This window comes from Eptatretus burgeri, unplaced genomic scaffold (assembly GCF_056783735.1).
Source record: "Eptatretus burgeri isolate ZD-2024b unplaced genomic scaffold, Ebu_testis_v1 Ebu_testis_scaffold_330, whole genome shotgun sequence".
In the NCBI taxonomy this organism is placed as follows: domain Eukaryota; kingdom Metazoa; phylum Chordata; class Myxini; order Myxiniformes; family Myxinidae; genus Eptatretus; species Eptatretus burgeri.
This window is the reverse complement of record NW_028222279.1, coordinates 22,069-49,184: the sequence shown is the minus strand read 5'-3', so window position 1 is coordinate 49,184 and position 27,116 is coordinate 22,069. Positions and strand designations below refer to the sequence as shown.

At 38.7% G+C, this 27,116-nt stretch overlaps 2 protein-coding genes and 1 long non-coding RNA gene across 6 annotated transcripts; all 3 read left to right on the top strand.

Moving 5' to 3' along the window:
• Positions 1-6,443: 6,443 nt before the first annotated feature.
• LOC147007312 (ubiquitin carboxyl-terminal hydrolase 17-like protein 5) lies at positions 6,444-20,040 on the top strand. Its single transcript, XM_085867372.1, has 8 exons — positions 6,444-6,538; positions 17,810-17,877; positions 18,477-18,547; positions 18,737-18,819; positions 19,025-19,136; positions 19,372-19,512; positions 19,657-19,710; positions 19,921-20,040. Exons 1-8 carry the CDS (start codon positions 6,444-6,446, stop codon positions 20,038-20,040), a joined length of 744 nt encoding a protein of 247 aa, XP_085723498.1.
• A 118-nt stretch (positions 20,041-20,158) lies between these two features.
• On the top strand, positions 20,159-23,292 carry LOC147007311 (uncharacterized). 4 transcript variants are annotated; one of them, XR_015054272.1, is made up of 4 exons: positions 20,159-20,348; positions 20,485-20,733; positions 20,920-21,625; positions 22,189-23,292. XR_015054272.1 is itself a non-coding variant. In XM_085867371.1 (4 exons), the coding sequence occupies exons 1-4, from the start codon at positions 20,200-20,202 to the stop codon at positions 22,195-22,197; spliced, it is 663 nt and encodes a 220-aa protein (XP_085723497.1). In that variant the 5' UTR covers positions 20,159-20,199; the 3' UTR covers positions 22,198-23,292. The 4 variants fall into 4 exon arrangements, 3 of the variants coding, with proteins under 3 accessions (XP_085723497.1, XP_085723496.1, XP_085723495.1); XM_085867371.1 differs by having other exon boundaries at positions 21,370-21,625; XM_085867370.1 differs by lacking the exon at positions 22,189-23,292 and having other exon boundaries at positions 20,488-20,733; positions 21,370-21,828.
• A 1,197-nt stretch (positions 23,293-24,489) lies between these two features.
• On the top strand, positions 24,490-26,199 carry LOC147007310 (uncharacterized). Its single transcript, XR_015054273.1, has 2 exons — positions 24,490-24,568; positions 25,300-26,199. It is a non-coding gene; the product is annotated as an uncharacterized LOC147007310 (long non-coding RNA).
• The last annotated feature ends 917 nt before the right edge of the window (positions 26,200-27,116 follow it).

The window sequence follows — 27,116 nt, the reverse complement described above, 5'->3', positions numbered from 1 at the left end:
GCAGGAGCTCAGTCTGTCTGGAGGTGGGTGAGCCCCTTGTCGCTCTTGCCACCATCCCCCAGATCCATTCCATCTTTAACATCGCACTCCAAGTGAGACCGGGTGCTGTATAATAATGGGCTGAGTCTAATCTCTGAGGAATCCTTATTCTGAAAGACCCTCTCGAAAGGCTTACTAAACACATCCAGCCAACAGCAGAACATCAGTCTTGACACAGAGGTCGTGGTATTCACGTAGGTTTTTGATATTGACCTCATTCCCACAAATTTTTCTGTGTGCGTTGATATTCTTTATCATCAATCATGAAGCTTTTATTAAGTTTGTGAAAAAAGTACTCTTTGAGGAGGGAGTTGTGTTTCATTAAATCTGTCAAAGTGGTCCATGTAGTCAAAATGATATACCTACTCTACACCTCTTAATGAGAAAGAGTTCCATTTCATCCTGATTTGAGAAATGACTGGATATTAGAAAATGATATGAAACTTGAAGCTAATTTCGATAATGAACTTGGATCAATACATTTTGTACTAATCAAGAAATCTTATAAGAGTTTTGTGCTTCATTTCAAATTGATTTGGTGCAAAGAGATGTGAAGTTCTGGTCTGTGTTAGGAAGTGGAGATATGTTCCCAACTGTCGAGAGTTCATGTATGAACAAATTGAATTTGTTGTAGTTTGCATTATTGTAAATAAAGAAAGGAATGAAAAAGGAAGTTTGTAGCATTGAGATTACGACTTTGATGAGCAGGTCCTCCGTATTTTCACTACAAATACGACAATGATCTCTCACCTTGACGTCGGTGATTTCATCTTGGCAAATATGGCAAATGTTCGATTATTTAAACTCATTTTTTCTCGTCTTGAGATAACCTTTTAGAAGGGGTTTGTTACCCCCACCACCGAAGGTGTAAGGAGGAGTATGTTTTCTCCCTTTCTGTCTGTTTATGTGCAGGATATCTCAAAATGTTGTGGACAGATTTGGATGAAATTTGGACAGGTTGGATGTGTGGTGATAAGGACGAACTTGATTCGATTTTGGTGAAGAACCGGATCCCTGGGATCCGGCAAGTAGAATTATTAAAAGTGATTCTTCTCCAGTGGAGAGATGGGGCCAAAATCGATAATTAGCATGATATCCCAAGTTGTGGATGGATTCGGACAAACTGGGCTGGGAGGGCATGTTGGGTGAGTGGACCAAGAAAGAATTGATAGAATTTTCTTCTGAAAGATCCGGATGTGATAATTATTTCATTTTCAAAGTGATTCTTCACCATTAAGAGATGGGGCAAGGAACCGATATATGGCACGATATTTCAAAAAGTTATTCGATCTCGGATATGTTTCACTGGATCAGGCATTGTGGAGCAGAGGTATGCGGCTTCTTACCGAGAGCCCTTGAAGTATGTGCTCTGCATTGATCATTCTCGGTTCTCAGTAACCCTGTAATAAATACATTTTTTTCCAAATCCCCAGTTCTCTTGACCCTTGTCATCCAGTGAAATTTGCTTGAAAATGTTCTGATTTGTTTTGTGTCACTTTTGTGACATCATGAATAACAGGAAGTTTCCTGTTTGGAATGATTTTAAATTTTGTTTGATTTCCAGACAGACAGAGAGAGAGGGAGAGAGTAAAAAATGATCACTCCTCTGTGTACGTGTGTGTGCTTCGGGACGAATTCAGAGCAAAGTAGTGTTACAACATCAGGTTTCTTTTTCAGGATTCATGTTCAAAATTAAACATTAAATGGATATCAAGTTGTTCCTCTCAATAATCAACCGACGTTTGTAGACAGAAGGACAGACGGACAGAGAGTGAACCAATTGTTGAACCCTGCACCTCAGGTCACGTGTGTGGGGTAAAAACACTCCGATGTACAAGGTGAGCAATTATAATTTCATCTTGAGTACAATATTTCCCAGACGTGGAAGGAGGTTTGCAGCCGTGTTGTAGTTCTGATTTTCAAAGGTGATGCAGCTGTGTCATGGTTCTAGAACCATCCACGTGATCAGAGCATGATTGATGACGTGCTGCTTTGCGTGAACAATGGGACCATTGTGACGTGAGTGAACTTTCCGGTAAATACCTCCAAACAATTAAATATCTGAAAATGTAAATATCTCATTCCCTTCATCATCGATGACGTGTGAGTTATCAGAGCCGATGTAACATGACCTGCACACACACACACACACACACACACACACACACACACACACACACACACACACACACACACACACACACACACACACACACACACACACACACACACACACACACACACACACACACACACACACGATCTCCATTGTGTCTCCGGTGTTCAGTTCCTTCTGACCATCACCTCAAACTTCGCTCCGTCAGTCGATCACTCTCTGCAGGTATCAGATGAAATTCAGAACCCCGAATCCTTTTAAAAAGAATCACGTTACACCAAACCACGAGACTGAAATAAATCACCATTATTCCACAAACACAAACAAAAATGGTAAATACAGTGAATCGGCTTTTGCCGTGCAGGCACCAACCTCCTTCAGCGGTTCATGTGGACGATCCTTCATGTTTACCGGAAGTTACATACGCCTGTACCACGTGATCAATCTCACATGTCATCACCGTGACGTCTTTCAGAGAAAAGGAGTCACGTGATCAATCCAATGTCGTCACCGTGACGTCTTTCAGAGAGAAGGAAAAGCGAGTCACGTGATTAACGGTTTCTTGTGTGAAACTGACGTGGTGTCTTCCAATCCGTTTCGGATATTAAAATCGGATCTTCTTCACATTCACAGTTAAGATGTGAACGGATAATTCGAAAAAATCTAACGAAATTTAGTCAAAAATTTAATTTAATTAGTCAGCGCAGATGTTTGCCAAACGATCACACACAATAAAGCGTACCAATACACCGCCTGGAGCATGTATTAATACGAGGATGTGGAATTTCCTGTGGAACAACAAAAAACCCGACGTGAGTGATGAAATGATATAAATGTCAGAGGAGAATATAACAATTACAGTTTACGAGTCATGAAATAAAAACATTCTCGCACATTCGATTTTAGCTTTTCTTCAGTCATTGAAACCAATTAATAAATCATACTTAACCCAATAACGACCTTTAAGGGATATTTAACGTCCTTCGGTGAATGCTAGCAGATTGGATAGCCGACTTAACGTCGTTTCCAAAGGATCAGGTGTGCTCATTGATGCATCACCCTGCGCTGAACATCACCAGGACGACAGTTTACAGTCAGACTGGCAGTTTAACCCCCACCAGGTGGATGAGAGTGAAGTCCGCTCCCTCTGACCTGTCATCCCGTGAACCTCAAAAAGTGCTGGTTAACTTAGTTTGGTTATCTGGGTTTGGTTAACTTAGTTTAAAAAACATTTATTCAGTTTTTAATGTAAATTTATCATCAAATCAAACAAATGAAATCGATTGTGGAAAAAACGTTCCGTTGGTCGGAATAAGAGACCTGGATGTCGGTTATTTTTGTGCTGTTGCTAAGCAACAAAATGTGACGTGACTCTGCAGTTGTGTTTGGTCCGAGTTGATAACTGTCACGCTCTTTGGAGGTTCAACCGTTTGGACTTTTATCGTTTGTGTTGGACCCTGTTCCTCGTTCACTTCGACTTGTTACCTTGTGATATGCAATATGACACAATGACGCCCATACTCTTGTTCCCAGTTCGGGGTCAAAGGTCAGGGGGGTCACGACCTTGAAAAATATGCGGTTTTTGTCATAACGCGGTCAATTCTTGTCCGCTTTACATGAACCCAGCACCAAAATGTTCACAATTGAATGCCCAATCTTTTGACACAATGACGTCATCACACATGTCACCGGTTGGGGTAAAATGTCGGGGGGGGGGGTCACGCCCTTGAAAAATATGCGGTTTTCGGCATAACTCAGTCAATTCTTATTCGATTTGCATGAAACCAGCATCAAACCAGTTCCTCACACTCATACCAAGAACTAAAAAAGTAGTGGCGGCGAAGGTATGCGCTCTATGAGTGCTAGTTGTACAGGTGAGGGAGGGCAGGTGGGTGGAGTACAAGTGAGGGAGGGCAGGTGGGTGGAGTACAGGTGAGGGAGGGCTGGTGGGTGGAGTACAGGTGAGAGAGGGCAGGAGGGTGGAGTACAGGTGAGAGAGGGCAGGAGGGTGGAGTACAGGTGAGGGAGGGCAGGTGGGTGGAGTACAGGTGAGAGAGTGGAGCAGGAAGGGTGGAGTACAGGTGAGGGAGGGCAGGTGGGTGGGAGTACAGAGTGAGGGAGGGCAGGTGGGTGGAGTACAGGTGAGGGAGGGCAGGTGGGTGGAGTACAGGCGGTTGGAGCACAGGTGGTGGAGTACAGATGAGGGGTACAGGTGGAGGGAGTACAGGTGGTTGGAGTATAGGTGAGGGAGTACAGGTGAGGGAGGGCAGGAGGTTGGAGACCGTTGTTTGAATTTGTTTTATTCTTTAATTCACAAAGAAAGAGAGAAATTCTCAACAAGGAGAAGAAGAGTGATGTTGAGAGGAGGAAAAATCTTCAGGGAATTGTTATCTTCATGAACGAATGTGGATCAAGATCATGATTATTACTGGCTCAAGATCATGATTGTTACTGGATTAAAATTGTGATCGTTACTGGATCAAGATCATGATTGTTACTGGATCAAGATTATGATTGTTACTGGATCAAGATTATGATTGTTACTGGATCAAGATCATGATTGTTACTGGATTAAAATTGTGATCGTTACTGGATCAAGATCATGATTGTTACTGGATCAAGATTATGATTGTTACTGGATCAAGATTATGATTGTTACTGGATCAAGATCATGATTGTAAATGGGTCAAGGTCATGATTGTTACTGGATCAAGATCATGATTGTTACTGGATCAAGATCATGATCGTTACTGGATCAAGATCATGATTGTTACTGGATCAAGATCGTGATTGTTACGGGATTAAGATCGTGACTGTTACTGGATCAAGATCATGATTGTTACTGGATCAACATAATGATTGTTACTGGATCAAGATTATGATTGTTACTGGATCAAGATTATGATTGTTACTGGATCAAGATCATTACTGGATCAAGATCGTGATTGTTACTGGATCAAGATCATGATTGTTACTGGACTCAAGATTATGGATTAGTTTACTGGATCACGATCGTTACTGGATCAAGATCATTACTGGATTAAGATCGTGATCATGACTGGATCAAGATTGTGATCGTTACTGGATCACGATCATGATTGTTACTGGATCAACATAATGATTGTTACTGGATCAAGATTATGATTGTTACTGGATCAAGATTATGATTGTTACTGGATCAAGATCGTGATCGTTACTGGATCAACATCATGACTGTTACTGGATCAAGATTATGATTGTTACTGGATCAAGATCGTGATCGTTACTGTATCAAGATCATGATTTTTACTGGATCAACATCATGATTGTTACTGGATCAAGATTATGATCGTTATTGAGATATTTATTTTTTGTTTTCTTGTGTATTTATTTATTTATTTGTTTTTGTGTGTATTAATTTTTTTATTTGTTTTCTTGTGTATTTATTTATTTATTTATTTGTATTCTTTTGTATTTATTTATTTGTTTTGTTGTGTATTTATTTGTTTGTTTATTTATTTATTTGTTTTCTTGTGTATTAATTTTTTAATTTGTTTTCTTGTGTATTTATTTATTTATTTGTTTTCTTGTGTATTTAATTATTTATTTTCTTGTGTATTTATTTATTTGTTTTCTTGTGTATTTATTTATTTTCTTATGTATTTATTTATTTGTTTATTTATTTGTTTTCTTGTGTATTTATTTGTTTATTTATTTATTTTATCTCTCAGTAACCCTTTATCTCTGTTTTCCATTCCTGCAGAATCTGCGATGAGGCAGAACGTGAATGTTGAGAGGGCGCTGAACGCTGTCTCTCAACAGTGACAAGACCCCCCATTGCGAACCAAACACCACCAAATGTGGGTTTTCCTTTTGGCTTTCTGGATCTACACCGGTGTGTTGTTGAACTCGTACCGTGATATCATGGAGTTGATGCCAAATATATGGATATGACACCATATTTGGGTTTTGCTTCCTGCAGATGACGATCACAATGGGAGACATGTTCCCACACCTGACCATCACACACCGGGTGAGCTCTCCTTGGAGTGGCGAAGAAGTCGAGGCATTGGGGCAGGTTTGAAGAACGGTGGTAACACTTGTTTTTTGAACGCTACGCTCCAATGCCTGACGTACACAGCACCCTTGGTGAACCACCTGCTGTCAGGGAGTCATGGCGATGATGGTGTGTACCTCGCCCTGTTCATCTATATCTTCACTTAGTTTCTCTACCCTACAACCATAATTATTCAGTGGCATGATCATTAAGTTTTTGTTTTTTATCATGTGCAGGTGAGCACACTTCATCATGCACATTGTGTACGATGCGCCAACACATCATCAAGGCGATGTCAGACAAAAGGGCACCGTTCCTTCCATGGCCCTTCATTTCACGGCTCCAAAGTGAGTACAATGTGCCCGACGAGAGTAAAACACCATCATTTATGGTGTTTGGTGGAGTTATCATCGTATACTGCAGTACTAGCTCGTGTGCACCGGAAAGAAACGTCACAGGGAGATTCATTGATGCATGAATAATGATCCACACATCCTGATCGACAACAACTCCATCATAGTCCCCTATACTCACCACCAAGACCCCTCCATCCTGGGAGTTGTTTGACCGTTTTAAGATTGCAGGTTTACAAATGCATCATTCTGAGGGTGTGAGAATGAAAAAACTGAAACCGATCCTTTTCCCGCCTTTTCCCACAAATCCTTATGGGTGTAAAGTTTGAAATATTTTCATTCCATGTTTTTAGTTTACTGGTAAATACCCACTCCCCCAGGAGGGAATTCTGTTGTTCGTGAAAGATCTCGCACAATGTTCGTGTACAGCCCCTCCTTAATTATAAATATTATACTTGTACCCCCCTTCCTGCTCCATATAAATTATACTTGTGCCCCCCTCCCCCTCCATAAAAATTATATTTGTGCCCCCCTCCCCCTCCATAAAATTATACTTGTGCCTCCCCTTCCCGCTCCATATAAATTATACTTGTGCCCCCTCCCTCCATAAAAAATTATACTTGTGCCCCCTCCCCTCCATAAAAATTATACTTGCGCCCCCTCCCCTCCATATAAATTATACTTGTGCCCCCTCCTCCATAAAAATTATACTTGTGCCCCCTCCCCTTCCAAAATTATGCTGTGCCCCCCTCCCCTCTTTATTGCAAATTCTGGTTGCCACCACTTCCCCCTCCAAGATTCTGTTTCTAAATGAATGCCTTGTACACCCCCCCTCCCCCGGGAAAGGTTAAAGGTTAAACGTTCCTGGTGGAGCTTTTCCTGAATCATTGACGTCACACTTGGAGAACAGGACTTTGATGCTCTGCATCACTCGACCTCCACGATCGTGGCATTTCAGGGTTTTCATTTTTCAATTTTAAACCTGTTTCAGCCAAATGGACAAACAGTGATATAAATGTTATTGCAAAGTGATCAATTACATGTTAATTTCTGTAATATTCCCATTAACATGCGAGTCGTACATTTCAACAACTCTCTGTGCACACAAGGCAGCTCCGTACAATGGTTACCCGAACATCGTCCTGAGAATGGAAGAAACTTTCTTTCAAAGAAACTATTTCATTGACACCTGTGATTTTCAAAACAAATACACATTTATATTCCGTTGTGGAATATAACACTTTGGAGAAAACATCATGCTATCTCAACGTATGTTGAAGGAGCCATGCATGCGTCCCCGGTGTGTGCGAGTTCGACCCGTTGGTGGGACAGTTCAGCTGACTCCGACCACAAATTCTATATTTTACACTTTAGAACCCTCTATAATTTACAATTTAGAACACTTTTAAAATTTACACTTTAGAACCCTCAAGAATTTACACTTGAGAACCCTCTATAATTTACACTTTAGAACCCTTGATAAATTACTTTAGAATTTATACTTTATAACCATTTGGAATTTACACTTTAGAACCATTTATAATTTACACTTAAGAACACATTAGAATTTACACTTTAGAACACATTAGAATTTACACTTTAGAACACATTAGAATTTACACTTTGGAATAATTTGGAATTTACACTTTAGAACCCTTGATAAATAACACTTTAGTACCCTTTAGAATTTACACTTTAGAACCATTTGGAATTTACACTTTAGAACACATTAGAATTTACACTTTGGAAACATTTGGAATTTACACTTTAGAACACATTCGAATTTACACCTTGGAACCATTTGGAATTTACACTTTAGAACACATTAGAATTTACACTTTGGAAACATTTGGAATTTACACTTTAGAACCATTTGGAATTTACACTTTAGAACCATTTGGAATTTACACTTTAGAACCATTTAAAATTTACACTTTAGAACACATTAGAATTTACACTTTGGAACCATTTGGAATTTACACTTTAGAACACATTAGAATTTACACTTTGGAACCATTTGGAATTTACACTTTAAAACACATTAGAATTTACACTTTGGAACCATTTGGAATTTACACTTTAGAACACATTAGAATTTACACTTTGGAACCATTTGGAATTTAAACTTTAGAACACATTAGAATTTACACTTTGGAAACATTTGGAATTTACACTTCAGAACACAGTAGAATTTACACTTTGGAACCATTTGGAATTTACACTTCAGAAGACATTAGAATTTACACTTTGGAACCAGTTGGAATTTACACTTTAGAACCCTTGATAAATTACACTTTAGAAACCTTTAGAATTTACACTTTAGAACCATTTAAAATTTACACTTTAGAACACATTAGAATTTACACTTTGGAACCATTTGGAATTTACACTTGAGAACACATTAGAATTTACACTTTGGAACCATTTGGAATTTACACTTTAGAACCATTTGGAATTTACACTTTAGAACACATTAGAATTTACACTTTGGAAGCATTTGGAATTTACACTTTAGAACCCTTGATAAATTACACTTTAGAACCCTTTAGAATTTACACTTTGGAACCATTTGGAATTTACACTTTAGAACACATTAGAATTTACACTTTGGAACCATTTGGAATTTACACTTTAGAACACATTAGAATTTACACTTTGGAAACATTTGGAATTTACACTTTAGAACCATTTGGAATTTACACTTTAGAACACATTAGAATTTACACTTTGGAACCATTTGGAATTTACACTTTCGAACAAATTAGAATTTACACTTTGGAACCATTTGGAATTTACACTTTAGAACACATTAGAATTTACACTTTGGAAACATTTGGAATTTACACTTTAGAACCATTTGGAATTTACACTTTAGAACCATTTGGAATTTACACTTTAGAACGCTTGATAAATTACACTTTAGAAACCTTTAGAATTTACACTTTAGAACCATTTAAAATTTACACTTTAGAACACATTAGAATTTACCCTTTGGAACCATTTGGAATTTACACTTTAGAACACATTAGAATTTACACTTTGGAACCATTTGGAATTTACACTTTAGAACCATTTAGAATTTACACTTTAGAACACATTATAATTTGCATTTTGGAACCATTTGGAATTTATACTTTAGAACCCTTGATAAATTACACTTTAGAACCCTTTAGAATTTACACTTAAGAACACATTAGAATTTACACTTTGGAACCATTTGGAATTTACACTTTAAAACACATTAGAATTTACAATTTGGAACCATTTGGAATTTACACTTTAGAACCCTTGCTAAATTACACTTTAGAACCCTTTAGAATTTACACATTAGAACCATTTAGAATTTACACTTTAGAACACATTAGAATTTACACTTTGGAACCATTTCGAATTTACACCTTAGAACACATTAGAATTTACACTTTGGAACCATTTGGAATTTACACTTTAAAACACATTAGAATTTACACTTTGGAACCATTTGGAATTTACACTTTAGAACACATTAGAATTTACACTTTGGAACCATTTGGAATTTAAACTTTAGAACACATTAGAATTTACACTTTGGAAACATTTGGAATTTACACTTTAGAACACAGTAGAATTTACACTTTGGAACCATTTGGAATTTACACTTCAGAAGACATTAGAATTTACACTTTGGAACCAGTTGGAATTTACACTTTAGAACCCTTGATAAATTACACTTTAGAAACCTTTAGAATTTACACTTTAGAACCATTTAAAATTTACACTTTAGAACACATTAGAATTTACACTTTGGAACCATTTGGAATTTACACTTGAGAACACATTAGAATTTACACTTTGGAACCATTTGGAATTTACACTTTAGAACCATTTGGAATTTACACTTTAGAACACATTAGAATTTACACTTTGGAAGCATTTGGAATTTACACTTTAGAACCCTTGATAAATTACACTTTAGAACCCTTTAGAATTTACACTTTGGAACCATTTGGAATTTACACTTTAGAACACATTAGAATTTACACTTTGGAACCATTTGGAATTTACACTTTAGAACACATTAGAATTTACACTTTGGAAACATTTGGAATTTACACTTTAGAACCATTTGGAATTTACACTTTAGAACACATTAGAATTTACACTTTGGAACCATTTGGAATTTACACTTTCGAACAAATTAGAATTTACACTTTGGAACCATTTGGAATTTACACTTTAGAACACATTAGAATTTACACTTTGGAAACATTTGGAATTTACACTTTAGAACCATTTGGAATTTACACTTTAGAACCATTTGGAATTTACACTTTAGAACGCTTGATAAATTACACTTTAGAAACCTTTAGAATTTACACTTTAGAACCATTTAAAATTTACACTTTAGAACACATTAGAATTTACCCTTTGGAACCATTTGGAATTTACACTTTAGAACACATTAGAATTTACACTTTGGAACCATTTGGAATTTACACTTTAGAACCATTTAGAATTTACACTTTAGAACACATTATAATTTGCATTTTGGAACCATTTGGAATTTATACTTTAGAACCCTTGATAAATTACACTTTAGAACCCTTTAGAATTTACACTTAAGAACACATTAGAATTTACACTTTGGAACCATTTGGAATTTACACTTTAAAACACATTAGAATTTACAATTTGGAACCATTTGGAATTTACACTTTAGAACCCTTGCTAAATTACACTTTAGAACCCTTTAGAATTTACACATTAGAACCATTTAGAATTTACACTTTAGAACACATTAGAATTTACACTTTGGAACCATTTCGAATTTACACCTTAGAACACATTAGAATTTACACTTTGGAACCATTTGGAATTTACACTTCAGAACCATTTAGAATTTACACTTTGGAAGCATTTGGAATTTATACTTTAGAACCCTCTATAATTTACACTTTAGAACCCTTTAGAATTTACACTTTAGAACCCTCTATAATTTACACTTCTGAACCATTTGGAATTTACGCTTTAGAACCCTTGATAAATTACACTTTAGAACCCTTTAGAATTTACACTTCAGAACCCTCTATAATTTACACTTTAGAACCCTCTATAATTTACACTTTAGAAACCTTTATAATTTACACTTTAGAACCCTCTATAATTTACACTTTAGAACCCTCTATAATTTACACTTTAGAACCCTTGATAAATTACACTTTAGAATTTATACTTTAGAACCATTTAGAATTTACACTTAAGAACACATTAGAATTTACACTTCAGAACCCTCTATAATTTGCACGTTAGAACCCTCAAGAATTTACACTTTAGAACCCTCTATAATTTACACTTTAGAACCCTTTAAAATTTACACTTTAGAACCCTTGATAAATAACTTTAGAATTTATACTTTGGAACCATTTGGAATTTACACTTTAGAACCATTTAGAATTTACACTTAAGAACACATTAGAATTTACACTTTAGAACACATTAGAATTTACACTTTAGAACACATTAGAATTTACACTTTGGAATCATTTGGAATTTACACTTTAGAACCCTTGATAAATTACACTTTAGAACCCTTTAGAATTTACACTTTAGAACCATTTCGAATTTACACTTTAGAACACATTAGAATTTACACTTTGGAACCATTTGGAATTTACACTTTAGAACACATTAGAATTTACACTTTGGAACCATTTGGAATTTACACTTTAGAACCCTTGATAAATTACACTTTAGAACCCTTTAGAATTTACACTTTAGAACCATTTCGAATTTACACTTTAGAACACATTAGAATTTACACTTTGGAACCATTTGGAATTTACACTTTAGAACACATTAGAATTTACACTTTGGAACCATTTGGAATTTACACTTTAGAACCCTTGATAAATTACACTTTAGAACCCTTTAGAATTTACACTTTAGAACACATTTGAATTTACACTTTGGACCCATTTGGAATTTACACTTTAGAACACATTATAATTTACACTTTAGAACACAATAGAATTTACACTTTGGAACCATTTGGAATTTATACTTTAGAACCCTTGATAAATTACACTTTAGAACCCTTTAGAATTTACACTTTAGAACCATTTCGAATTAACACTTTAGAACACATTAGAATTTACACTTTGGAACCATTTGGAATTTACATTTTAGAACACATTAGATTTTACACTTTGGAAACATTTGGAATTTACACTTTAGAACCATTTGGAATTTACACTTTAGAACAGATTAGAATTTACACTTTGGAACGATTTGGAATTTACACTTTAGAACACATTAGAATTTACACTTTGGAACCATTTGGAATTTACACTTTAGAACCCTTGATAAATTACACTTTAGAACACATTTGAATTTACACTTTGGAACCATTTGGAATTTACACTTTAGAACACATTATAATTTACACTTTGGAACCATTTGGAATTTACACTTCAGAACCATTTAGAATTTACACTTGAGAACACATTATAATTTACACTTTATAACACATTAGAATTTACACTTTGAAACCATTTGCAATTTATACTTTAGAACCCTTGATAAATTACACTTTAGAACCCTTTAGAATTTACACTTTAGAACCATTTAGAATTTACACTTTAGAACACATTAGAAGTTACACTTTGGAACCATTTAGAATTTACACTTTTGAACCATTTAGAATTTACACTTGAGAACACATTATAATTTACACTTTAGAACACATTAGAATTTACACTTTGGAACCATTTGGAATTTATACTTTAGAACCCTTGATAAATTACACTTTAGAACCCTTTAGAATTTACACTTTAGAACCCTTTAGAATTTACACTTTAGAACCATTTCGAATTTACACTTTAGAACACATTAGAATTTACACTTTGGAACCATTTGGAATTTACATTTTCGAACACATTAGATTTTACACTTTGGAAACATTTGGAATTTACACTTTAGAACCATTTGGAATTTACACTTTAGAACACATTAGAATTTACACTTTGGAACCATTTGGAATTTACACTTTAGAACACATTAGAATTTACACCTTGGAACCATTTGGAATTTACACTTTAGAACACATTAGAATTTACACTTTGGAAACATTTGGAATTTACACTTTAGAACCATTTGGAATTTACACTTTAGAACCATTTGGAATTTACACTTTAGAACCATTTAAAATTTACACTTTAGAACACATTAGAATTTACACTTTGGAACCATTTGGAATTTACACTTTAGAACACATTAGAATTTAAACTTTGGAACCATTTGGAATTTACACTTTAAAACACATTAGAATTTACACTTTGGAACCATTTGGAATTTACACTTTAGAACACATTAGAATTTACACTTTGGAACCATTTGGAATTTAAACTTTAGAACACATTAGAATTTACACTTTGGAAACATTTGGAATTTACACTTTAGAACACAGTAGAATTTACACTTTGGAACCATTTGGAATTTACACTTCAGAAGACATTAGAATTTACACTTTGGAACCAGTTGGAATTTACACTTTAGAACCCTTGATAAATTACACTTTAGAAACCTTTAGAATTTACACTTTAGAACCATTTAAAATTTACACTTTAGAACACATTAGAATTTACACTTTGGAACCATTTGGAATTTACACTTGAGAACACATTAGAATTTACACTTTGGAACCATTTGGAATTTACACTTTAGAACCATTTGGAATTTACACTTTAGAACACATTAGAATTTACACATTGGAAGCATTTGGAATTTACACTTTAGAACCCTTGATAAATTACACTTTAGAACCCTTTAGAATTTACACTTTGGAACCATTTGGAATTTACACTTTAGAACACATTAGAATTTACACTTTGGAAACATTTGGAATTTACACGTTAGAACCATTTGGAATTTACACTTTAGAACCATTTGGAATTTACACTTTATAACACATTAGAATTTACACTTTGGAACCATTTGGAATTTACACTTTCGCACAAATTAGAATTTACACTTTGGAACCATTTGGAATTTACACTTTAGAACACATTAGAATTTACACTTTGGAAACATTTGGAATTTACACTTTAGAACCATTTGGAATTTACACTTTAGAACCATTTGGAATTTACACTTTAGAACGCTTGATAAATTACACTTTAGAAACCTTTAGAATTTACACTTTAGAACCATTTAAAATTTACACTTTAGAACACATTAGAATTTACCCTTTGGAACCATTTGGAATTTACACTTTAGAACACATTAGAATTTACACTTTGGAACCATTTGGAATTTACACTTTAGAACCATTTAGAATTTACACTTTAGAACACATTATAATTTACATTTTGGAACCATTTGGAATTTATACTTTAGAACCCTTGATAAATTACACTTTAGAACCCTTTAGAATTTACACTTAAGAACACATTAGAATTTACACTTTGGAACCATTTGGAATTTACACTTTAAAACACATTAGAATTTACAATTTGGAAGCATTTGGAATTTACACTTTAGAACCCTTGCTAAATTACACTTTAGAACCCTTTAGAATTTACACGTTAGAACCATTTAGAATTTACACTTTAGAACACATTATAATTTACACTTTGGAACCATTTCGAATTTACACCTTAGAACACATTAGAATTTACACTTTGGAACCATTTGGAATTTACACTTCAGAACCATTTAGAATTTACACTTTGGAAGCATTTGGAATTTATACTTTAGAACCCTCTATAATTTACACTTTAGAACCCTTTAGAATTTACACTTTAGAACCCTCTATAATTTACACTTCTGAACCATTTGGAATTTACGCTTTAGAACCCTTGATAAATTACACTTTAGAACCCTTTAGAATTTACACTTCAGAACCCTCTATAATTTACACTTTAGAACCCTCTATAATTTACACTTCAGAAACCTTTATAATTTACACTTTAGAACCCTCTATAATTTACACTTTAGAACCCTCTATAATTTACACTTTAGAACCCTCTATAATTTACACTTTAAAACCCTTAATAAGTTACACTTTATAACCCTGTAGAATTATCCACCAATCATCCATCATCGATCATCCGTCCATGAAGTTTTGTGTCCGTGATGTTTACAAAACCGTTGAACTTCCATATTGTAGATATCTGTTCCTCAGGACATTATCCCAACGTGATGAGATCATGGCTGTGATTAGCTGATTTTTGTTGCCCTGGAAACCATCTCAGAAACTTGGCTTGTGCACGTGATGTTTCAAAAGCAGTTCAAGATTTAGCTTTCATTCGATAATGATCGATTCCTCATACCACCCAAAAGATGGGGGACCGAGAGTATCAGCTCCTTGTTTCTCTTAAAATTGTGATGGGTTTCTGTGAAGTCGGTGATCACTTGATTGGGCAACAGTGAAGCCTTACGTATTCCGCTGTTTCGACGTGGGAATGCCCATTTGCTTTTCTGAATGGGAGGAGGTTGAGAGTAAAGATGTAACAGCTTTGGAAGGGGGAGGTTGAGGATCTGGGGCTGAGTGGGGGGGGGGTGGCAGTGAATGAAGAGGAGACAGAGTTGGCAGGAGGAGGTTGAGGTTTTTTTTATTGAGTTGTCACAATTGCGTGCGTGTGTGTGCGTGTGTTTTGTTCTCCTTGCACAGTTTTAATTCACAGATTGCTTTGATTTTATGATATATGGATTTTAAGATCATATCGAGTGTTGTTTGGAGAGATTGTTGTTTGAATGGTTGCAGGTATTGCACATCATTTTGTTCAAGGTAATCAGGAAGACGCGCACGAGTTCCTCGGGTTTCTCTTGGATGCCATGCAGCGAGATGATACGTGAGAGCTTCACATCCTCTTCCTTTTCTATCCATTCTGTTTTATGTTTTATCTACTTCTATGAACCTAAACTTTGCCAGGTTCATGATTCCACAGCTGGGAGATCTCAATGTGATCCATTGTGTCTCCCTCTCCCTTTTCATGGACATATTTCGTGTTTATCAGTCACGCTGCGAGGTCACCACCATTTTGTCACCTTTGCTTCATGAATAAAGTCAGCACAGCGATGTTTCGTTTGATACAAATATTTTCGTGACTTCCAGAGATGGGGGACGTGGGAGGGGTAGGGGTGGGGGGGCAGTGTGGGGTCAATTGTCCCTCCTGCCTTTTGGAAGGGTGGGGGTTAGGGTAGAAAGTGCCTCATGACACGAACCCCCAAACAGGTCTGAGGACATGGTTGAACGAAGAGAGAGTGTAAGATGTTTGTAAAATACATCATATCCTTTGACTACCAATAGTTTTATCATCACACCTCTTTCAGAACCTTGATGAAGCAAAACTCACAAATTTCTCAAAAGGATTCGCTGATTCCACTTTGTCCTGGATTTAATCCATTTTCACTGTGATAACACACCTTTCGTATCCTGACAGTGAACGACGCCACCTGACAACCCCACAGCCGCCATCGAGTTAGTAGGATAATGAGAGTGCCTTGTGGTACACTACCACTATTTGATATGATTGATAATTCCCAATATGGTGAGTAATTAATATAATCTTAATGAACATGGGTGTGATCATTTTTTGGGACCTTTAGGTGTGAAACAGCTCCTGGAGCACTTCCCTTTTGATCGTGAGTGTCACGATCCATGTTTCATTTGTTCACCACATTCTAGTTCAATTCGAGACCTCCATTTCTTCTTGAATTTGTAACTTGCTATTTATCTCCAGATATTTATCTTCCACCCTTAATCAATCAAGGGAAGGAAATGTTTGTTATTTTTTTTGGGAAGTGTTTTACGTCCCACAAAACTATACTGGGTAGCCCTGCAAGTAATGAATCAGACAAGACAATATGGGAATGATCGACGGAGAACTGTCGATAGTGGAGGAGTTAAGATGTTAAAAGTACTAGAGTGGTTGTGGGTTGGAGGGTGGAGATGGAGGATATGATGGTCAGGGTGCACACATACATGATAAGTAATGAGAAGGGAGTACAAAGACAGACTAATACTGATATAGAGTATGTGAGAGTAGAGAGGGAAGGACAGCGTGACCAGTCAGGGTTGGTTTGTGGTTGAGCTCGTGGTGGATCCTGATGTGGTGGCACAATGTTTGCTTTTTGGGATTTATTGCTGACTTCATCCCCATCTCCAGGGATAAAACTCAATAAACACGAATACTCACTGGTGAGTATGTAACCAGCTACACTCAGACCCCAAACTCAGTGAGTTCATGACTTACTGTTTGTACATTTATCTTTTGTACTTCACAGCCTCTGTCAGCATTGCTGTTCGTCCAAGGTGATCAGTCGGACATTTGAAGGGTACCTACAAACACAAGGTGAGTCCATCACAATGAGTGGATCAAACGTCTTGCGGCCTTCTGTGACCAAGTGATCATGTACACATGAGCACCCTGTAATGGTAAATACCACATTGGGTACCTGTACAGTATGGCCGCTTTTATTTGATTGGAAGCGGATCACATAACACAGGTTTTATTGTGTGCCACATTATTTATTTGTTCAGTTTTGATGAACTCCATCTTGGTTGTGCTTTAATCCGTTGAACACATTTGAATCACTCTCAGTGAACCTGCCAATCTCATGGTTAGAATTCCACTCCACGTGTGTGTGTGTGTGTGTGTGTGTGTGTGTGTGTGTGTGTGTGTGTGTGTGTGTGTGTGTGTGTGTGTGTGTGTGTGTGTGTGTGTTTGTGTGTGTTCTCATCTTAGTTAAGGACTAGTTGATGCCTATAATATATATTTTGTATCTTTTGACAATGATAGATGGGTTTTTAATCCCATAAGGTACAAACTGAAATTCCTTGACTATGAGGTCGAACCAGTGTGTTGATGCACAAGTGTAGGCTCATGGAAGAGTGAAACAACAGTTATCACATTCTCTGTGTTGTGGTAACCATTGTCCGTTTCTCCATCAGTTGAGTGTTTAACTTGCCATCACAAGTCGAACAGGAACGAGCCGATGAGGGACGTTCTCCTCGATATTGAGGTTGGGATTCAGTTTTTTATAAAATATTTTTTCCGTTTCGTTTTACTCGCCGTGCCGTGACCTGGTGCAGGTAGACAAATGTAAGTGATAAATTAAATAAATCTGGTGGTGGGGGGTGTGCTCGAACTTCACAATAATGATCGTGTGCTGATTCCATGACCTTTGACCTATTTCCCTGTCCTTCCACAGAATTTTTCCGGTATCGAGGAGTCCCTTCAGCATTTTTCAAGGAGAGACGACCTGTTTGGAGACAATGCTTATTTCTGTGAACGGTGGGTGCACCTTTCGTCTGTTGTTCCAAATGTTGATCTGCATTGTGCAGGGAAAGATCTTTAAAACAATGGAAACGTTTCTCAAAGTTATCTGTCTCTTAAAAAACAACTTTTCTGGTGACTGATCACCCACGTGACCAGAACCCCCAGTGTTGTTTATATATCTCATGATCACGTTTGATGGGATTGTGGTGATGATTTCCAGATGCAACTCAAAGAGACCTGCCACAATGGCTACCACAATTTACGACCCACCAAACGTCCTCACCTTCACACTGAAGAGGTTTTCCTGTGTCACTGGGGGAAAGATCTCAAAGGTACGTTTGTCCTTATCTGGAACACCTGTACACCAGGACACTTACACGATCGGATGTGATTTTTGTTTCTGATCCAAGACCTCATCAGGCACCATTCCACAAGGTGCTCACTACGTCACCAATTTCACCTCTAAAATGCTCGATACACCTGGTTAGAATTCGGCAATGACTTTCTGATTTGGACTGAATTGGTGTTTGAACTTTGACCTCCAATGACGTGATCATTTATCCACAGAACTTCCCATATGTTGAAAAGCTGAATCTTCGTCCCCACATGTCACAACCAGACGGGCCTCCAATATACTACTTCCTTTATGCTGTTCTCGTCCATCATGGGAAAAGAAGTTGCAAAGGTCACTATTTCAGTTTTGTCAAGGTGAGTGATCCACGTGAGACCATTATCTGCTGCGTGACCTTGTTGTGTCCAATAGGATGTACAGCAGCCCTCCAGGCCGAGGGGAACATGTTCTTCAGGTTACGTGATTGAATCACATTTTGATTATCCATTGTGACCATCCAGATGGAACCTCAGTTCATGAGTCTATTGAGTGAACAATGGACAACATTTGATCAGGTCATGAGGAACATTATTAGTTGTTGAGTGTCCAGTCCGTTCTTGGTTTTCTCCATCATAGACGTAAAATGGCGTGAAACCAGGCGATCTCATCCTACGTACGATCCTTCACAGAAGGGTCGGTGCCGCCAAAACATCATCTCTTGTGTAAGTAAAACAATGGGTGGTTTTAATTTACCTTGCCAATCGGTGTGGAAATGTGGAGTTCAGACTGAGTATCGACACAATGACTCGCCCAATGTAATGAAGTTCCAAATCCCTGACAATGGTACAGGCCTCACACTCTTGCTCTTTGTAAAAGATAAGCTTTCCGTTTCTGCTCTGCAGTGACATTGAGACTTATCAACTTTGCCAGGCCATTGTCACCACCACCACAAACTACAAATATGAAAGGAGTAAATTGTTCTTCGATATGTTGAGCTTTTGTCACAATGCAAGGATGATATTTGATGCACTTCCCCACAGGTGAGTCACGGCACCTGGTTTAAAATGAATGATGCATTCGTGAACAAGGTGAACGTGACCGAGGTGATGCACCAACAGGCTTATCTCCTGTTCTATGTGCGGTCACCTGATGGTCTTGATGGGAATACAGGTACAGAAGGGCCGAATTCAGAAGATGTGAAGCTCCCAACGAGGTATGTGAGTGTGTAAATCATCTCTCGCAATAATTTATTTATTTTATTTGTTTTTAATTCCCGTCTCTGTGAGCTGATGTTTCCATGTATCAGTTTCCTTTTTCCGTCAGCCTGCCTTGGTCCATATGTCTTTCAGCAGTATCAAGCAAACAAAGACCCTTCCACGCATCAAGATCAAGATCAGGAGAAAGCATTTACCAACACTCCCAAGTGTGTGCCAACACCATGCCAACCCCATACCAAGGGTACAGAAAGATCTGAACGGCACCAGCACTACTTGTAAAAACAAAAGGAAAAGAAAAGAGACACATGATGGAGGAGAGGCCAAGAGGTTGTGTCGTGGAGATGCCAATGTGGGACGTGGTGACGTTTCTTGCCAAGAGCTGTGAGTCCCCTTTCTAACTCCATCACTTTGTGCAATATCATGATATCGGAGCATGTATGGGAGGAAGTGCAGGAACTCCCTTGTATTTGTTAATCCCGTAAATATTGATATATCTGTGGATGTACATTTGCATATTAACATGGAAGGATGACAACTTGATGAAGGGTTCATTCGTTTCGGATGCAGTACATGCCTGCTGGGTTACATCATTGCTCGAAGCATGGCTGTTGGTTCGAGCAGGAACTTGTCAATGGTCCAGTGTACCGGTGAGAGCTCACGGACACTTTGTGGTGGACACCATGGGATCTTTAACCTCCACCAACTGATGCTAACGAAGGGGTTAATGAATACCTTCGTCAGCGGTTGCTGGTGATCAGAAGATTCGGTTTCCGCTTACTCTCCACCTCTGCTGTTTATGACTCACTTTATTACTCCTACTCAACACTTCAACACCATCTTAAGGACGGACACGTTCCTCTCGGGGACACTGAACATTTTGACTTTGTAGAGGGAAGATGGCTGGACGAGGTGTGACTCGCTTGGGACTTTAAGATGTGGGGCATCATGGGGCGAGGGGGGTCATGATTTCATCACAAATGGAAGTGACCTTTAACATTCCGTTTCCCTCCTACCAAGGTCTCCATTGGAAATCGCTCCCCAAGAGCCACAGCGGGAGAAGGGCAGCAAAAGGAAGAGAGAGTGTGAGGATGAGGACGAGGAGGAATTGTGGGAGCAGAAGAGTACAAAGAAAAGAGAAAGGAAGAATAATACACTGAAAGGGACCAAACACACTGGCGATGGGTCCGGTGAATGCAGTCAAGATGAAGAACGAGGAACGAATGGAAGGTTGTGCCGAGTTCCCCTTCACCTGTCGGCACAACTCGAACACCAGGTGTGCTCCTTCATCAAATATCGTTTGTTGAGCCTCCCCCTTGCTTGGGGAAGGCTTGTTGCTGTTGTCGGGTTTGTTTCCGCAATTATCGTCCCCTATTTTTAATTGGAACCACAAGTTTCTTCAACCCCTCGGAGTAGTAAACCCCCATTTAGAAAGTTATTATGATCATTATTTTCTTCCTGCACTCCTTACACTCGAAATTCCCGAACCGTATCAATTACCAAGCTGGATATCGGAGCCCGCTGGAACTTTCGCAATGAAATTTTACATCAATAATGTGAATGTGAAGTCGGTGGGGTTGATATCATGTCTTTTGATGTTGACCTAAATTTTAAGGTCATGACCTAATGGTAGTAATTTTAATATTTTTTACATAACTCGACGATAGTTCAGCCGATAGGAATGAAATTTCCCTCCGTAGCGAGCATCGATCAAGGAGTATTCGTTCTCATTGTCCATCATACCTTTCCGGGTATCATTCCATCAGTCTGGGCTCTGACAGATAATCACATGGTTTTGAGCCTTGTATTGATGGTTGTGGTTGCCTCACCTCATTGCAGCTCACCTGACCTGGCATTTCTACCTTGGCGTGGTGGCAGATTGAGGCTGTTTTACAACAGAGCTTCTTTCCTGTCGGGATACAGTGGAGATGCTCGACAAAGCCATCAATGCCTCCTCCACCAAGACTGTATCCTCATGGATTGGTTCACAGGACATGACGTCACTTTTTAAATTTCAATTGTTTTTTGAAATGTTTAAGCCTGCACATCCATCAACAATTATTTTAATGTTTTTTTTCTTCACATCTTTCTTCTTGTGAACGACCAATATGGATTGCGCTAAAGTTTCATGTCCAGGTTCTGCAGCCATGTCGCTGCCTCAGGTGTGAGTTGGTGGAGAGCTAATCTGCAATCTTTCTCTTTGCAGCCTTTTTGTCATCCTTGTGATGAGTTTCCTGGAGTATGGCTACGTCAATGTTGTAGTCCTTCAGGATGTTGGCGAGGATCTCACAATTAGGAAATGTCAGCTCCTCAACAATGAGTTGGGGGATGTGGAGGAGGGACCTACTGGTCTTGTTGTGGTCCATGGCTTGTGACCTTGAAAAGGACTTTATTTAGTGCTACACAATCTCGATCCCCATTGCTGGGGTTTGTCCCGAGTGCGTCGGTGGTATTGGTCAGTTAATGACATCAGTCCTGATAACTTCAGAGTGTAAAATGGTTGAATATCTTTTAACAGTAGCACCACGTGGAGGTTGTCATCTCGCTCACTTTTCTTCATTCATGTGTCCTGTGTTTGTGCTGAAAACCCAGGTGACTTCTGTAAATCGGAGTTGTCCATCGCTTCTTCTTCTCCATCTGTCTCAAACACTAATCTTCCTTCAGGCACACTCACTTTTTCACTTTTACCTTCCTGGCCAATACGTAAGCCCTCTCAGCTTATTCTTCCACGAAGGTTTAGTACGACCTCCTTCGAAGCATTCAGTAACCCAGCTCTTCACCCCAGTCGTGACAGGTGTGAACACTTTTCCAAGAACACTCACGGTTTCCAAACATAAATCGTTTTGTACGAAACACACACAAACTGCTCCACATTTCCCTCTCAACACCGTTGGGCTTCCTCTTGCCTCTCACCCCAATCAAGCCTGCACCTCCATCCCTACATCTTGCTCAATCACACTATCTTGCTCCCCTCCCGCACTACCCTCATGATCCCATCGTTGTTCACATTCACACCTTTTCACTCTGGTCCACGAATATCAGAGGCCTACCTGCCTGTCTACCTGCAAGCTTTTCTTCACCTGAGCAAACGCTGTCCTCCTTTCACCTGTAACTGCACATTGAAATTACACCATGTTATAAACACCAGGACACCTCCATTATCATCCCTGTTCCACCAAACGAGAATTTTGTGTTCTTGGAATTGGTTCTTCATTTTGTCTTTGTCTCCTGTTTTGTATTTTCCAAGAGTCTGTGATGGATGCAGATTGCTGGGGATCATCATGGTGTTTATCTTTCTCCACGAGAGGTTTTCATCGTGAGCTATTGTAACACTCATTTGGTAAAACACTCACTAATTGTTACAACCTTGTGCGAGTCCCTTCATCTGAACCTTCCTTGCCATGTTTTCCAAGTGATCGTACAGTTCCCCTTGGAATGTTTGTGACAATCCTATTTTTCAAAGTTTTTCAAAAGTGAAATGATCTCACAAGATGTCACCTTTTGTACCCCTTCTTGTCATATCCTCGTGTGTTTGTGTAATTCTATTGTTGCAGGTGAACCGCCTGGAAGGTCACGTCATGGAGGAAGGAGTACAGGGCTTCCAGCAGGAGGATGTTATAAACATGGTATAAACACCAGGATTGTCATCTCGCTCCCTTTTCTTCATTCACGTGTCCTGTGTTTGTGCTGAAAACCCATGTGACTTCTCCTGTAAATTGGGGTTGTCCATTGCTTCTTCATCTTGTGCTGTGTTCTGATTGAACGTACCTGGATCGGCACCTGCAGAGGAACCCAGGTACGGTTTGAAACAGCAAAGGGCCGACCGTGTGTCGCTCTTCTTTATTTATTTCTGTACTTTTCTCAGTGGGATTATTATTTATTTATAAATTACCTTGGTAGGATTTGATTTTTATCCGTAAATGTCGATAAGCATCGATTTCAAATCACTCTCACAGATGAGATTCTTGTGGTTTTAGTGTTATGATACACAAAGCTAAGATGAACTGTGATTGGTCTGGAATCTTTCTTCATTCAGGATATCTGATCATGTCAGGAGAGTAAATGCTTCTTGAATCATTTTTTATTGGAACTTATTCTTTGTTCTTGCACCAACCAGTGGAATATGCTGTGTGCAGTGTCTTCTATATCTCATTCCATGTGGATGGAGAGACAAGATGTCTGCCGTTCAACATTTGAAAGACGAATGGAGTTCATCCTGGTAAAATATTTATCTTCTTGCACGTTTTGTAATATCCTTGCCCTTGCACATTCCTCGCTGGAACGAACCAAAGGGGCGCACCACTCACTCCTCGAAGAATGCTCCACTCACTCCTCATGGAATGCTTCACTCGCTTCTCTTACAATGCTCCACTTGCTCACCCCTTATAGAAGCTGTGTTCTCCCTTCTGGAGCTGTGTTCTCCCCTTCTGGGGCTGTGTTCTCCCCTTCTGAAGCTGTGTTTTCCCCTTCTAAAGCTGTGTTCTGCCCTTCTGAAGTTGTGTTCTCCCCTTCTGAAGCTGTGTTCTCCCTTCTGAAGCTGTGTTCTCCCCTTCTCAAGCTGTGTTCTCCCCTTCTCAAGCTGTGTTCGCCCCTTCTGAAGCTGTGTTCTCCCCTTCTGAAGCTGTGTTCTCCCCTTCTGGAGCTGTGTTCTCCCCTTCTGGAGCTGTGTTCTCCCCTTCTGGAGCTGTGTTCTCCCCTTTATTCATTCCCAAACTCCCTGGACCCTGTTTATGACGCACCACTTGGTTCGCAGCTTTGAAATATTAAGCGTCACATCAACCATTGCTGTGATACACAGGTAGATCATGACATCACCTGGGTTTGAATCCCAACACGGCTATAAACTGTCACCCTGGTGTTTCACATGCAGGATATTCATTTCTCCGTGCGCTGAAAACAATGTTTTTTTCAGGATAAATGACATTTATATAAAAAAATATTTTTTTATAGATTCGCGATCCCTGAGAAGACTCGACCGAACCACAATGTCTCCATCCCAGGATTGAAGCCAAGAGATGTTTATTTTCAAGGCTGTACCACTCCTGTGTGAATCTCCTGACATGTTTAACATGACTACTCGACTGGAATGAAAATTCTCTTCTGGTTATTGCAACACGACGTCAGGTCTGTCTTTTGGGACCGTCAATTTGAACATGTAACTCAGTGCGACCTGCAGCATGGTCGGAATGTCAGCGCCAACACTGACCCCCCCTCGCTGGCCTTGTTTGTGTGGAGGGTGACTGTGTCATCCTGTCAAGACTAAAAACAGCACCTGACAAAGGGCGGATGAGCTTCCTTCAGGAACCAATGACCATCCAGTAAGGAGATGGTGTCTCCTCAAAAAATGTAATTCAGGTGTACTACAGGTGTGAAGTCGTCGCTCTCACCCTTTGTGATGCTGAAGATGTCATCTCCTCGTTTTTTCTTGTGTTTCACATTGAAATGAAAGAAGGAATGAAACTCATCTTTGTACATTTATTAACACTCCAGTGTGTTGAGATGAAACTTGAGTCGGAGACATCTCGTTATTTGATTGGTTCTTGAGTTCTAATCGGTGTTGAGATGATCTTTGTGTTCATGTGTTTAAAATTCTCCAGTTTTGTCTGTTTTCCCCCCAATTCAGTGTTACCTTGATAAGTGTTTTCGTACATTGTTTTCTTTTATATCTTTTTGTGTGAAACATTTCTCTTGAGTGGTTGCGACCAAAAGTCAATGGTTTCGTGTTAACGGATTCACAAAGTTGTCTTTCTTTATTAAAATTATTCTGGTGTGAATTTCCTCTTTTCTCCACTTTTTACTCTGTGCTGAAATGGCCATTGTGTTGTTTTAATAAATACGAAGTTCATGGAATGTTCTGTGTTGTCATTTGTTGTGAAATGTTTTCTGCCTCCTGATTCATTCACAGGTTTTAAACATTGATGGACATTCTCAGTGAGCCAAAAGGTATTTCTGATGTGGTAAACTGATACACCAGCCGTGTTGACAGATTTCTCTGCAAAAGTTAACGTCAGGTCAGGCCAGTTATGGGAGCATGCGCCGGAGCAGCATGTCACAGGGTCCACTTTCAGCTCCGTCTGACTACCCCAAGCAGATGCCTGGCACGTCCCCATTTCCTTGAGATGCCTATCAACCTGGTGCAACCACAACGCACGTGATCAGCCTTTGGCCTCCTCTACTCACGAGTCCAAAGTGGTGAGCAGGATCAGTGTCGGGAAAATGAGCCACATGTCCATCCAGCAGCAGGTGACGCTCACGGACTATACAGAAAGCAAATCTCATCTGAATCTCTCTCAGCAACCGCTCGTTGTACATAAAGTCTGACCAGCAATGGCCAACAATTCTCCAAAGAAACATGGCACTGAAAGAGTTAAGTCTTCATCTCAGATCTCTGGTCAGAGTCCAAGTGTCACATCCGTAGAGCAAGATTGGAAGCACCAAGGACTTAAAGACTCGGACTTTGGTCCTCCTAAATAGGTACCGACAGCGCCACATCCCATGATCAAGTGATTCCATGACTCCCCAGGTCTGACTCAGACGTCTATTGGCCTCTGGTTCACAACATGCAGATACATGAGTATCACTGCCAAGATAAGTGAATCTCTGTGTGAGTTCAACATCCTTGCCACAAACAGGTATAGACAAGATAACAGCATCCAAGATGTCATTGAAAGCCTGGATCTTCGTTTTTATGCAGGAAACCGGTAATCCCAATAGCTCCGACTCCTCATTCAATGCGTCGAGCAGCCCCACTAAGGATATCCAGCATC